Source organism: Natator depressus, chromosome 1 (assembly GCF_965152275.1).
Source record: "Natator depressus isolate rNatDep1 chromosome 1, rNatDep2.hap1, whole genome shotgun sequence".
Classification (NCBI taxonomy): domain Eukaryota; kingdom Metazoa; phylum Chordata; order Testudines; family Cheloniidae; genus Natator; species Natator depressus.
The window spans coordinates 308,909,437-308,923,200 of NC_134234.1; the positions used below are offsets into that span (position 1 = coordinate 308,909,437).

A 13,764-nucleotide genomic window follows, 5' to 3' on the forward strand; every position below is an offset into this window, starting at 1 on the left:
ACTAAATGGTCTTTACAGACTGCCACAGAAGTCTCTGTGGCAGACAGCTGAGAAATGGAGATTTTGGCCTGGAAGAAACAATGCGCTCAAAGATCTCTCCTCCCATTAACCAGGGGAACGAGTGACCTTTGACCCACCAGAACAATGGAGGGGCCCTGGTCTCATCCAATCTCCCCAGTTTCTCGAGCCACTACTCATGGGAGCTGCAAAAAAAGTTATTCTAGAGCTGCAGGAGCTCTGGTGGCAGCCTCAGCTGGGGAACGCCTGCACTGGAATCCATAGGAGTAGGTAGCTGTGCAGCTCATTTACTCTATTGTCTGCCACTACAGGTTGTCTCCTTTCCCCACTGTGTTCACAAACAGAACATCCCCGGCATCAGTTTACGCAGCCGTATGGAGCTATCAAACTCCTTATTACCATGGAAACCAGGCCCAGAATTTGGCCTTCTGTGTGTAAGTAATAATTGCAAACAGGCAGGCTGACGCGCTTCAAGATTCACAATGTTATATAAGTTCCCTATGGTTTGCCCAGAGATGGAGTGATAGAGTACCTCTCAGCAGCGAGGAGGCTGGGGGAGAGGGGTAGGCTATTGAAGATCCTCTGTCCTCACGACAGCCAGAAGAGTCTGGAGGTGGGAGAAGGAACAGAAAGCTCTTTCTGCTTTACAGCAGCAAGAATGAGATGGAGCTTCAAGTGTTTCCAATACTGACCAGCCAGAGGTTGCTATGGGAGCTGGACCCACCATGCAGGATGCTGGACAGCAGCCACAGAGAAAGTCCAATACCCTTACTCAGCAGCTGTGGATGGTAGGAGCTCACCATTTGCATCTCCCTACCTTTGTCTGGTAAAGTTTTTAAACTCTGTGCAAATTTGTTTTCTTTCAGTATAAAAATTGAGTTGACACCTAGATACCCCACATTAGAAATTCTCAACAGAGATGCAGAACCCACACTTTCTCTGTTGGAAGAATAGGGGATGCTATGCTATAAGGTAGAAGTACCTGCCTTATACCTGTAGCCAGTAATAAGATCTACCCTTACCACCAGAAACCCTAAACCTTGGAATAAAAAATAAATGCACGCTGTGCCCTAGCCTTCACTCAGCAGCTATGACATCATTTTTGTGTAATCCACCCTTCTTTTCCCCACCAAAAAAAAAAATCCTCTCTAATGTTCATTATCCCTCTTTGTTATGTCCAGAATTAGATTGCAAGCTTTTTGGGGCAAGAATCATGGGCGAGGTCTTCGCCACTGCTCCATACATTTTATATCAAGTAAAAGAGCCAGAGTAGCCTACAATCCAGAGGGTGCATAGGTGACTTAAATCCATTTTAGGCCACCTCCCCCTGGGCTGTGAGTTCTCAAAGATGCAGTTTAGAATCTCACCCCATGTCTTATTTGTACTGTGAAATCTCCAGCCACTTTCAGGAACTGAAAAAGAATAAATAGACAACAATTAACCCTGGGTTAAGAAGGATGTTAATATATTGGAGGGAGTTCAGAGAAGAGCTAAGAGAATGATTAAAGGATTAGAAAACATGCCTGAGACTGTGCTTCTTGGGTCTATCACTATATTTACATAAGAAAGAGACAGTTAAGGGGTGACTTGATCACATTCTGTAAGTATCTACATGGAGAAAAAATATTTGATAATGGGCTTTAATCTAGCAAATGAAGGCACGATAAGATCCAAAGGTTATGTTAATAAATATTAACCTTTATTATTTTATATGTTAAGCTCCCAGAATTCTTGTATATGTTAACCAAATCCTTTTTATGTTGTGTATCTATATATTTAGTCCCCTGAATTTATGACGCTGAAAAGTGCTGTCCTTAAACTGAACTTAGAACATGAAAATGCTCAGGAATACATGTAGTTAAGTACTGGGTTGTACCTAAATATCTCCTGCACCTCTAAGTCTGTGAGAGTCCACACATCCAGGGAAAGAGCACCTCAAAACTAATGAAGGGACCTACAAAATTATATTACAGTAAACTAGACTGGGTAATTAATAAGAAGGTGCTTATAACCCAATTATCCTTTGTAATTGATAAGCGCTATTTGTTACCACAGATGTTTTCTGAAGTAATGACCCATTGAAAGATGGTAGGAGGTCTTAACACAACAGGTGTTTTGAATAGTAATGGAACTGGAAATCCTTTAGCCTATGAATCACATAAGCTAAGATATCACAAAAGAAATTCCATTAATAATTAGGTCAACTGAGATATTGAAAACAGTAACTATTATGGGAAAGTAATTTTTTCTCCAACAGGAATTTCTTTGTCTCATACCCTATAAAAGGAAAGAGGTTTGGAGAGTGAGATTGGAAATGAACACTGACAGAATTCCTCCAGTTACAGAGGGAAGGAACAGAATGCCATCCTTTCACCATTCACAGAAAGTGGTGAAATATGTTTTCTTTCTGTGTCCTGCATAGTGCTCTATTAATCTTTGATTAATAATTCCATCTGAGCCTGTTATTTTTGACATCTCACATTGTTATTAAAGTCAAGCATGTAACAGTTGGAAGTTGAAGCTTGATAAATTTGGGCTGGAAATAAAGGCACACATTTTTAACAGTGAGGGTAGTGAACCATTGGAACAATTTGCCAGGGTCCTGATGGAGTCTCCATCACTGGCAATTTTTTTAAATCCCGATTGGATATTTTTCTTTAAAAAGTTAAGCTCTCGTTCAAAAAGGAGTTATTTTTGGGAAGTTCTGTGGTCTGTGATATATAGGAGGTCAGACTCAATCAGTGATCCTTTCTGGCCTTGGAATCTATGAATATGTCTACACTTTAAGCTGGGGGTATGATTCACAGCTTGAGATGACGTATTCCTGGTAGCTCTCAGCAAACTGGCACAAGAATGGCTCCTTGGTCTGGAAATCACACCCCCAGCTTGAAGTGTAGATGTACCCTGTGTATCTAAACATCATCCTCTCCCTTCCCTTCCTACAAAGATAAGGACAAGACAAAGTTTGCACCAAGCACCTCGAGTAGTATAGAGTGTAACAACAAGCAGCCTCATTGCAACAGCTGGGATCTAATACCTAGTCCCTTGGACAAACAGCTGATAGAAAAGAAAAAGAAAAAAAACCCACTCCCATATGATGTTGGTGGAGATATATAAACATAAAAACCCAGAACTGTAACTTGGCTAATTTTTCAGGAAACTGGCCGAGGATCAGGGCCTCTCTCTTTGGTCCCCAATCTGCTTGCTTCTTGCAAAGAAACTGAGACAGAAGGATCCTATGAACATCAATCAGTTTATGTTGCCAACCAGCTTATCAGCTAGGCTTATCGACCCGTGTGTTTTATGTCGTTGAATCAATTTTTTTTTCAATTGAGCAACAGCAGCATAAAAAACCCCAGCTACTGTTCAGAATCTTTTTGTAACCACTTTATACGTATATTCATACTTGAACTATCTAATATATGACCCATAATTTCATCACAGATTTCCACTTGATAAGTTGCACATGCAGATCTAGCAAAGTATGCAATCCTTGCCTTTAGTAGTTCCAGAGTGCACATTAAGGTAATACTGGACTTCAGACTACAGGTTCAAGCTGTTAAATAGAACTGTTATGGTTGGAATATGGGTGAATAACATGTATCTTGAAAATAGTGTGGAACACAGATTTGTATGGTGGTGATCACTGACTTTAATAAAGCTACATAGATTTTATCAGCTGAGCATCTGGCCCCATATGTAGTGACATTTATTGAGCACTAATTTCTTATCTAGAACACAGACTTCTTGGGGCAAGGACTGTGGGCCTTATCCTCAGCTCTGGAGCTATGTTGATTTTCACCAACTGAGAATCTAACCCCAAGTCTTCCTGTAAAGTATCACCAACCCCTATGGTGTTATATTAATGATAAATATTAATAATTATTATTTTTCTCTTCTGCTTGCATAAAATCAGTGGGAATATTTTCTAAAGTGGCACTGAAATAGAGTCTGATCCTGACGCCTTTCATCAAGCAAGTTGTCCTACTCATGTCAATGGGCCTACTCATGTAAGGGTTGCAGAATCAGACCTTTTGAGTCCAGTCCAACATGCAAACATTAAAAATCATCCTATGTAATTTGTACATTAAGGGCATTTGTGCAGGGTCTATAATTAAACGTAAGAGAGATGTCTCCTTCTTTCAGCAGCAACTGTGTTACATCAATTAAATGGGTAAATAGGAGCTTTCCCCAGAGGGGTGCCATGTGATGCTATATTGATTAAGACTGCAGCGGAACGTTATTTGCAATCTTATTGCATAATGGAAATCAGGAGTTAGCTGTCATGGCTTCAGAAGACAAATTAGTGGCATTTGAGACAATTCATAGGCTTCTTTCCTTCTTGCTGTTCTCAATTCACAGCTAATGCATGTCTTACAAGGCTTAGTTTCTTAAATCAGTCTACTACACTGTCTTCAATAGTAACAAAGAGTGGAAGTGGTAATCTAGGTGACTCTGCATTAAGAAAGGCATTAAAGTGACCATTACTTCAGAGCTATGCATTATTTAATAGGTTAACAACTTCAAAAAGGGCATCAATTAAAAAGACATCCATTCAGCAGCCAGTGTGATTATTACCAGTAAAGACAGGAATTCAACCAGGCATAACTCAAAAGACTGCTATCAATATAGAACATTTTAAAATCTCATTTGTGTTGTGTGTACCTTGACTTTCAGAGCTAGCTAATAATTTGATCGGTGTAAGTCTTACGCCCTCAAATTTTCATAGTGACCGTGGCCTGCGATCAACCCATTGCCTATCAACACAGACTTAACCAGTCTCCAGTGCACAGATTGCTTCTCAGCTGAAGTATAAAGCCAGAAGAAAGGACAGAAAGAAATCCCCCTTAAAATGAATGAAAACATACTTCTACTCTGGCTTCAGAGTGCCTCAAAAAGACAATCAAGTTCTACTAGGGTGACCAGATGTCCCAATTTTATAGGGACAGTCCTGATATTTGGGGCTTTGTCTTATATAGGCGTCTATTATCCCCCCCCACACACACACACACACACACCTTGTCCTGATTTTTCACACTTGCTAGCTGGTCATCCTAAGTTCTACTCAAATTCCTTCCTTCCTGAATGCATCTGATGAAGTGAGCTGTAGCTCACGAAAGCTTATACTCAAATAAATTTGTTAGTCTCTAAGGTGCCACAAGTACTCCTTTTCTTTTTTCCTTTCTTATGATTTTTTCAACAGTCAAACATGCACCAAAAAATAAATAAATAACAAGGAAGATAATCATTTTCAAAACTGTTATAGTAAGCAAATTGTTGTAGCCATGTTGGTCCCAGGACATTAGAGGGACAAGGTGGGTGAGGTAATATCTTTTATTGGACCAACTTCTGTTGGTGAGAGAGACATGCTTTCAAGCTGCATGGAACTCTTCTTTGGGTCTGGGAAAGGTACTCGAAGTGGGGAGAGCCCCAGAGCCCCAGGCTCCAGCCTGAGCCCAAATGTCTACACTGCAATTTTATAACCCAGAGTATCACAGGCTTTGGGGCATGTCTACATTCTGATAAAAGACCTGCACCACAGCCACACTGGTCCAGGTCAGCTGGCTGCAGGGCTATATAACTGCAGCGTAAACATTTGAGCTCAATAGTCTCGATAACATGCAAGTGCCTGTTCCTGCACCACTGAACTCAGTGGGTTTATCATGCGTTTCAGTGGGCACCAAGTCCTAAGGAAATGAGATAAGACGTTTTAATGGAAGGAATCAGCATGACTATTAACAGGCAATGGGACAGTAACAGTTTCAGACATACACTACAGCCATTGTGTGTACTGGAAGCATTTAGCGTTCAATTTACCATTATCTATTTACCATCAAGCAGACTTTAAAATTAAATGTTAGCTGCCCAATCAGTTCCAGCTGAGTTTATTGATTAGAATTCATTCATCCGTCCATCCAAATTGACAAGTGTAGATGTGGCAGGCTCACCTTTCAGCTGTTTATACTGTAGAACATAATGAAGCACAATGAAGACAAAGAATAGTATGTCAACACAACTCTTGGACTGAAGTGATCCACCAAAACTGGTAACTAGTCTGAATGGAAAAGATATCACCTTGTGAAATCTACCGGGAAGATTAAGATTTCAAGAGAAGAGACGATGCTTTGCTACACTTCATTTGACTAGACATGCAAATCAAATCACTAGTTAATTTCTCTAAATGAGAAAATATACTTGTAATAATCTGGTCCTCCTACAAATGGATTTATATTTATTTTTCATTTGTTTGTCTTGGAAATATGCAGAGTGGGTCCATTCTAGTACTGAAGAACATAGAATTAAATACAGAAAAAAGATTAGCAATGACAAAAAATAAAGAATTAAAATGTATGGCCAACATGCCATTCTCTCCTCATTCCAACAGACTATTTTTCAGTCATAATCCGCTTTTTGACAAAGAAGTACTTGTAATGTTTTGGGGGTGCTTGTCACAGTAAGACATAATGGGCCTGATGGTCTATTGTCTTGCAACTTTGCATAGTCATTTATACATGTGCAGAGTGAGTGTAAAATGGTATCACATCAGAATGGTAGCATTTTACAACCACTTTGCACATACATAAATAATGCCACAAGGTTCAAAGCAAGAGTGAATCTGGCCCAAGTATAATTTTCATGTTATTTTTATATTTAACCTCCTTTTTTCACTAAGACCAAACTGAAAATATTTCTAGAAAGGTTATTGTATCCCATTAGGTGAAGATATGTACCCTCTTTGCATATTGGGCCTGACCCAAACCCTTTGAAAGCCATGGAGGCAGGCTCATTTTGCATGAATACTGTATAGCCTGTTATATTTTCAGACTTTCTGAGTCAATTTCATCCATGGTGTAATTCCATTTAAGTCAGGGGAGTTAAACCAAGGAGGAATCTGGAAAGTATAGTCCGTAACTAGTTAAACAAAAATTGGACCCATTATGTCCATCCAACAGTTGTGAAACTTCACAAGTTGATGACATCAGTGGACTTTGGAATAGGCCTCATGTGAGAAGGGGTCACATTAATCACTAGCATGTGGCATATCTCATTGAAGCTAAAAAGGCACAGTTCCTAATTCAGCAAGGCACTTCAGCACATGTTTAAACATGTAAGAAATCTGACATCTATTCACTATTAACTTTAAGTATACGTTAAATGTCAATAAAATGTCAATAAAACTTCAGACCTTAATCACTTTAAGTGCTTTTCTGAGTAAGGCCATAGTGCATACCTCATTTTTATATATAAGTATGTTTACGCCAAGAGATGCTTCTTCCATTTGGAATTTTTAGCACAGTAGATTTTAATAAACTGTATGATATCACTTTAAATAGCATGACATACGAGGATGTGACTACATCTGTCTCAAACTGCTCCCCAAAAAACTATATGGAACTAAAGTACTCAAGAGTATGTGCCAAGTCTGTCTTACATTCTTGACTACAACTGCTTGTGTTTAAATTAAAACCTTTACTTTAACAAATACATGTCTGCAGATACAGGTATGCAACATTTACAGTACCTGCACCCCAGCTGAGGACGATAAGTAAATGTTTCAAGTGAACTGGCCTAACATTTATCCCAGGCTTTGAACAGTGAGTTCTCAACCAGTGGGGCAACATACTACAATTGTCCCCTTTTTTATTCAGAACTCTTCCTAGATGAGGGTCTATTTGTCCCAGTGTGGAGCAGGTACACATCCAATATAAAACACTGGCCTGTGAGAGTATCCCAGGGATTCCCTGTTATGCCTTTCAGCTCTCAGATCTGATGGTAAAATAATACAGGTGTGATAGCCAATTTATAAAACTTCATACCCTTAGAATTTTTGTTTTCAAAATATCCAGCATGATTAGCCTGATTTATGGTCTAGTTACTTGCCAGATACTCACCCCAGGATAGAAGAAATTCTTAAAAGGACAACTCTGTTTTCTTTTAGAAAGATCAGATATTTAATAATGTTCCTAACTCCTAGCAGATTAGATGAGACTCTATATATGGGTTTAACTCCTGGCAGAATTTTTCCTTCTAAGAAAACAGTTTCCCCGAGATGAAATTTAACTACTGAGTTCTAGACCCTTGAAAATACTAAGTTATGAAGCAAACATTGACAACCCTGGGCATCTTACACACGAGTAGCCCCTTTTGCTCTATTGCAGTCAGGGGTGCTATACATGTAATCTGTCCCCTGGACTAAACAGTAGGGCAGTCATGATATTAACAAGTACACCGTTTGAGTGAAATCCCATTGTGTTTGCTCAGGGCTGATGTACTGAGTGATTCATGCAAGATGCTGAGAACTCGCAATGCCTAGTGTAGCCAATGAGAGTTAAGGGTGCTTAGCACTTCGCAAGAGGCACCCTGCATCTAGAAGAATAGTGCCTTCTGTCATTGCTCAATGTTTTGTCTGAGAAATAACTAAGAAAGAACTTCTAATTTTGGCCCTTTATTTTTGAAAATGGAAATACCACAGTCATATTACTTATCATCATGATGGTTGGTATTTAAATGAAGAGTAGAAAACTTTACCTACCTTAAAAAGTCTTAAAATATTAGCAACCATGATGGATACAGAACTTGCAGCAGCACCTATTACAGCTGATATCTTGTCTGGCTTAGTGAAAATAGGTGGGTCTCCATTAGCACATTTCACATCTGAACCATCTTTCTCTATCAAAGCTTGCACAAACGTTAAGGACTGCTCCAATGCATAAGTGTCCCTGGAACAAGTATCTAGGATCCGGACCCCTAAAGTGATATTGGCAAGAAGATCAGGGTCCTTATTGATCTGATCTATTGCATATAGCATTGCCTCTAGTCTGTGGATCCCCTTCTCCTTCTTCAGCTCCCCACAAGGCACCCCTCTATCCCCTTTTGCATGGACAGGGAACAGTCCTCCCAAGATGATGTCCCCATCCAATCGAATAGAGTGGGCATATTCCTGGCCATGAGTTCTTTGCATCATACTGAGTATCCAGTAGAATTTGGCTGTTACTAGGAAGAAACAATGGCAGGAGACGAGCCGCTTTCCTTCGTATACCATTTTTCCTGAAGATGTTGTTGCTATCCAAGACCCGAAGTTCCTTCTTGCTAAAAGAGGAGGTGGACCATTTGAAGCAGCACCTTCTGAAAGCTACCATCAGTGCCCAATAAGTAACAATATAGAATTGTGCCACAAGTAGAAAATAGATCTCAACAAAAGTTCTTAAAATATGTTTTACAAAAAATGTCCATCAGTACCATGGGTTAATTTGTTTTGTGGTGAGGTGTTTTCAGCTATTGTAGATTGATGTTGAAATACAGATTAATATCTATGGCTCTGACGCTGGGAGGAAGTCAACGACTCATGTCCTTGCATTTTGCCCTGCAGCTGAGGTACTCCTGAAAAATCAGTGAAAAATATTATTTAGTTCAGCAGTTTTGCGCTTGTCAACAGTATTTACTTTGGAATATGAGTTACATTGCCTAGGTTTTACTTTCCACATTATGTAAGGGACTCATTCTTGGCCCACTGTGAATTTGAACACCTGGTTGTACTGTACTAAAAGCTGAGAGATTGATCATACCAGCAAAGCAGAAGCAACACTGAGGTAACAAAACCTAGCTTGATGCTCAGTCAGATCAGTAATATTTATTTACAATTGCACTGCATGAAACATTTAGATACAAAGACTATATATCTCTTTGGGTTTTATTCTGCAATATATTAAATAATATATTGTATTGGACCCATTCATCCTATTACAGTCTAAGGCTCTTCCCCTGCAAAGATTTACACTTACTAGTCTCATTGAATTCAGCAGCCTACTAATGTGCATAAAGTTAAGCACACACTTGAGTTTTTGCAGCACTTGATAGTAACTGTGTTACTTCTTTGGCACAACTCACTTTCTGTTCAGGTCCATGTACATCTATAGTGCTCCATAAACAATAAATAACTTCAAACTCTGAATATATTTAATGGAAAAATAAATAGAGTTCCCAAGCAAAAGTTTCACACTATATTTTACCAGATAAGGTATATATTTTACTTAATTTGAGCCCCAACATTGTCAGGGCCTCCATTTTGTGCTTGCAGTTTGTGTGTGCAAAATTGGGGTGAAATCCTTCCTTCACTAACATTAATTGAAAAACTCCCACTGATTTGAATGGGGCCAGGAATTCACCCTATATCTAAAAATCAGAGTGACACTATCTTAAATATTTCTAAGGTACCTATTATCTTGGTATCTAAGCACCAGTAACTAACTTTGTTAACTTGATTGTGTTAATTTTTTAGACATTTAAATTACCTAATTAGCACCTGTATTTTAAAAAGTCTAGCTCCAAATGCATTTTGTTACAAGTACCAATGATATCATATTTGGAGGGGAGGGGTTAAGCCCCCTTTGTCTTAATATGACGTGCTATAATATATTATAATTCAAAACGTGATTCTATAATCCCTTTAACTGATCATCTTCCACTAAATATTATTTTGTTCCCCAATTTTCTCAAAACAAATTTTACTCAAATCACAGAAGCTACAGAAGAATTCTAAAATAATGGATGTTTGAAGGCCTGTGAAAAAGATTGGTTGTGGAGTGTCACCTATGTAGAAGTATCTCACCATGATCCGGTAACAAAACAAAGACTTGAAATTGAACTATGTATAATTGGTGTGAATAAAAGCACTGCCATTGGGAATATCAAAGTGCCGAAGTGTATGAAGCACAAGACTTTCAATGCCTCTAAATATTGAGTTTGTTTGAGTTTAGTTGGGGATTGAATCTAAATGGATCAAAATCTGTGCTGATTGACATAATCTCATTGGCCTCTCTGTAAACATACAAGGTATAAATGAGTGCAGGCTTTAGCCCAATGAGTTTACTTCCAGCTGTAAAGATGGTAGGACAAAATTTGCTCTCAGTTACCCAAGTACAAATCTGCATCAGCTTCAGTTGTGTTGATCCTGATTTACATCAGAATAACTGAGGGCAGAAGTTGGCTCAAAATATATTGATGAGTACAACAGCACCATTAACCAATCAGAACTGATCATCTTAACCATCCAGAGAAAAGAGCTTCTATACATCTAAAGTAATGTACAGAGATACTTTTTTACTGATCCCTTGTTCATTTTGAACAGCCAAGTCTTTAGACTATACATACTAGCACCGCTTTTCAAGGATTTCAGAATCAGTTCTTTGAATTAACAAAATTTAAAACAGCTCATATTTAATAATATGATGAAATTTTGGAGGCAAGAGTAGAGAATTTAAAATGTCTCAGAATATTGATAAGAAAACTGCTGCTTTTTTTCCATGTGCCATTTGGCGGCATGGTTAGACCAAAGTCCATTTCTAATGAAGAATATTCTACTCAGAAATGGAAGCTTTGAAAATAGGTATCAATCCTTATAAACATGTACCGTGGTAGGTCAAACACAGTGGGCTTGACTTCTAAAGGGTTTTTGGGAGTACAAGTGGGCCCAGTAGCTTATCTAGGATGAGTAAGTTTAGAATAATTCGAAGGTTAAAGAAATCTCATAATAAGCATTTTGCAATATTACGTAATACTTGAGTATTAGTCATCATGCATTCTATCGCTAGATATTGTTAATTTTCAAAAAGAAGTGTGTATTTCATGATGTTAATGCCATAACTTACCTATAAAATGGAAGAGACATTCTTTATAAAGCATTAATTTTAAACTTTAATAGATTTAGTCTTATTGTATGTCTTCTAAGAAATCAAAGCTTGTATTATATTGCTTAATTTATTTGTATCAGATCACTTTGGCTATATTGATAAAGTTTTACAACTATGTTTTGTGAGCCTGGATAGCTAAGTTGAAAGTTTTATCTAAATTCATTTCATTTTTATCAATGATTTTTAGTTATATGAAAAATATTGACCTTCTGTGCCATAAATCCAGACAATTGTGTTTCATGTTCAGCGTTTCCATTCAAAGTACAATATAATCCCTTTCTGTATGACCATAAATCTGGATTAATCCAAATGTGTTCCCAATTTACCAGGTTTTTTATAGTGGTAGTCAGTGCTCACTGGGAAATAACTTCAGAGAAGAAAGGTACACATCTCCTCGGCACTGAGCATATAGATTCAAGAGGAAGTGCATCATGGAACTTCACTTCAAGTCAACATAAAAGATCACAGGTTGCTTGCTCTTAATTCCCTTAAAATTGTATCTGGTAGTAACTGAATTTAAGTCCTTTTTAAAGCAAAGTTTACAGTACAAATTTCTATAGATCATCATGTACATTCATTTTAATACATAAATAGGTGGGGTTAGGGTGAAGGGGGGAGGTGGAAGCTTTTATAATGGAACGAGGATAATGTTTAACTTCTGAAAGTAGTTCCTTCAGCAATCACCCAGATCTTTAAGAATATTACTATTTCTTGTCTGGTAACGCATGGTTAAAGAAGATTTAGGCTCAGTACATACTGGAGTTCACTCTTGTTCTAAGCAAGGTCTCATGAATACTACAATGACAGAGTGTGCGCATGCGTACTATGTAATAGGACTGTTCATTATTCTGATCACAAACTCATTACTTCTACACTAGTCAGTCTCGTTACTGGAGTTCTTTATATTAATGAACTCTAAATAATGAGCTGAAATGATAAATAATGAAATGGGTTAATAATGAAGTGGCTATATTTTGGAAACAAAACTACTGAAAGAGTGACCTTTAATTTACAGTAGTGTCAGCTAAAATGAATACAAATATCATGAAGAGATCCTCCCACAAAAAATATTCTTAAAATCACTTATGCCCATGCTGTGATTTCAAGTAGCACTCTATGCATTACAAATAGGGAAATATGTTTCCTCCAGTACAGTGGTTTTCAAACTTTTTTTCTGCTCACCCAGTTGAAGAAAATTGTTGATGCCCGCAACCCAACGGCGCTGGGGATGAGGGGTTTGGGGTGTAGGAGGGGCTCAGAGCAGAGGGTTGGGGTAAGGGCTGTAGGATGGGTCTGGGAATGAAGGCTTTGGGGTGCAGGAAGGGGCTCCTAGTTTGGTGGGGGGCTCAGGGCTGGGGCAGGGGATTGGGACACAGAGTTGGGGCGCAGGATTACCTCGGGCAGCTCCTGGTCAGCGGCGCAGCGGGAGTGCTAAGGCAGGCTTCCTGCGTGTCCTGGCATCACGGACTGCACTGCGCCCCGGAAGCAGCCAGCACCAGGTCCAGGTCCTAGGTGGAGGTATGCAAGTGGCTCTGCATAGCTCTCAGCCGCAGGCACCACCCCACTCCCTAGCTCCCATTGGCCAGTGCTCGGGGCAGGGGCAGCACGCCGAGCCCCGTGGCTCCCCCACCTAGGAGTTAGACCTGCTGCTGGCTGCTTCTGGAGCACAGCATGGTGTCAGAACAGGTAGGGACTAGCCTGCTTTATCCAGGCAGCATCGCTGATGGAACTTTTAACGGCCTGGTCGGTGGTGCTGACCAGAGCCGCCGTGACCCAGTGCCTTACATTCCATGACCCAGTTCTGGGTCACAACCTGCAGTTTGAAAACGACTGCTCTAGTTTCATGGATCTTTATCTCGATGACCTGTTAGACAGTTTAACAGACATGACTCTACTGGGATTGTGTGAAAAGAGCAATTTTTTTTCTATTAGAAAATATTGGCAATTATGTTTGAGGCCATTTCACATTTCCCTGATTTCACTTTTCATAACATTTTGAAGAGTTGATGAGGTTTTCATTAAATCATATGGAATTTTGCATCTTTTAATGGGAAAT

General features: G+C 39.1%; 1 protein-coding gene across 3 annotated transcripts in view; it reads right to left on the reverse strand.

The window, feature by feature from the left end:
* Nucleotides 1-13,764, reverse strand: part of GRM8 (glutamate metabotropic receptor 8) — a 457,362-nt gene that overhangs the window by 438,716 nt on the left and 4,882 nt on the right. For all 3 annotated transcript variants that reach the window (XM_074942359.1, XM_074942357.1, XM_074942358.1), the window contains exon 2: nt 8,552-9,399. In XM_074942359.1, the coding sequence (XP_074798460.1) occupies nt 8,552-9,061 (510 nt within the window). In that variant the 5' untranslated portion in view covers nt 9,062-9,399. The remainder of the gene's footprint in view (nt 1-8,551; nt 9,400-13,764) is intronic.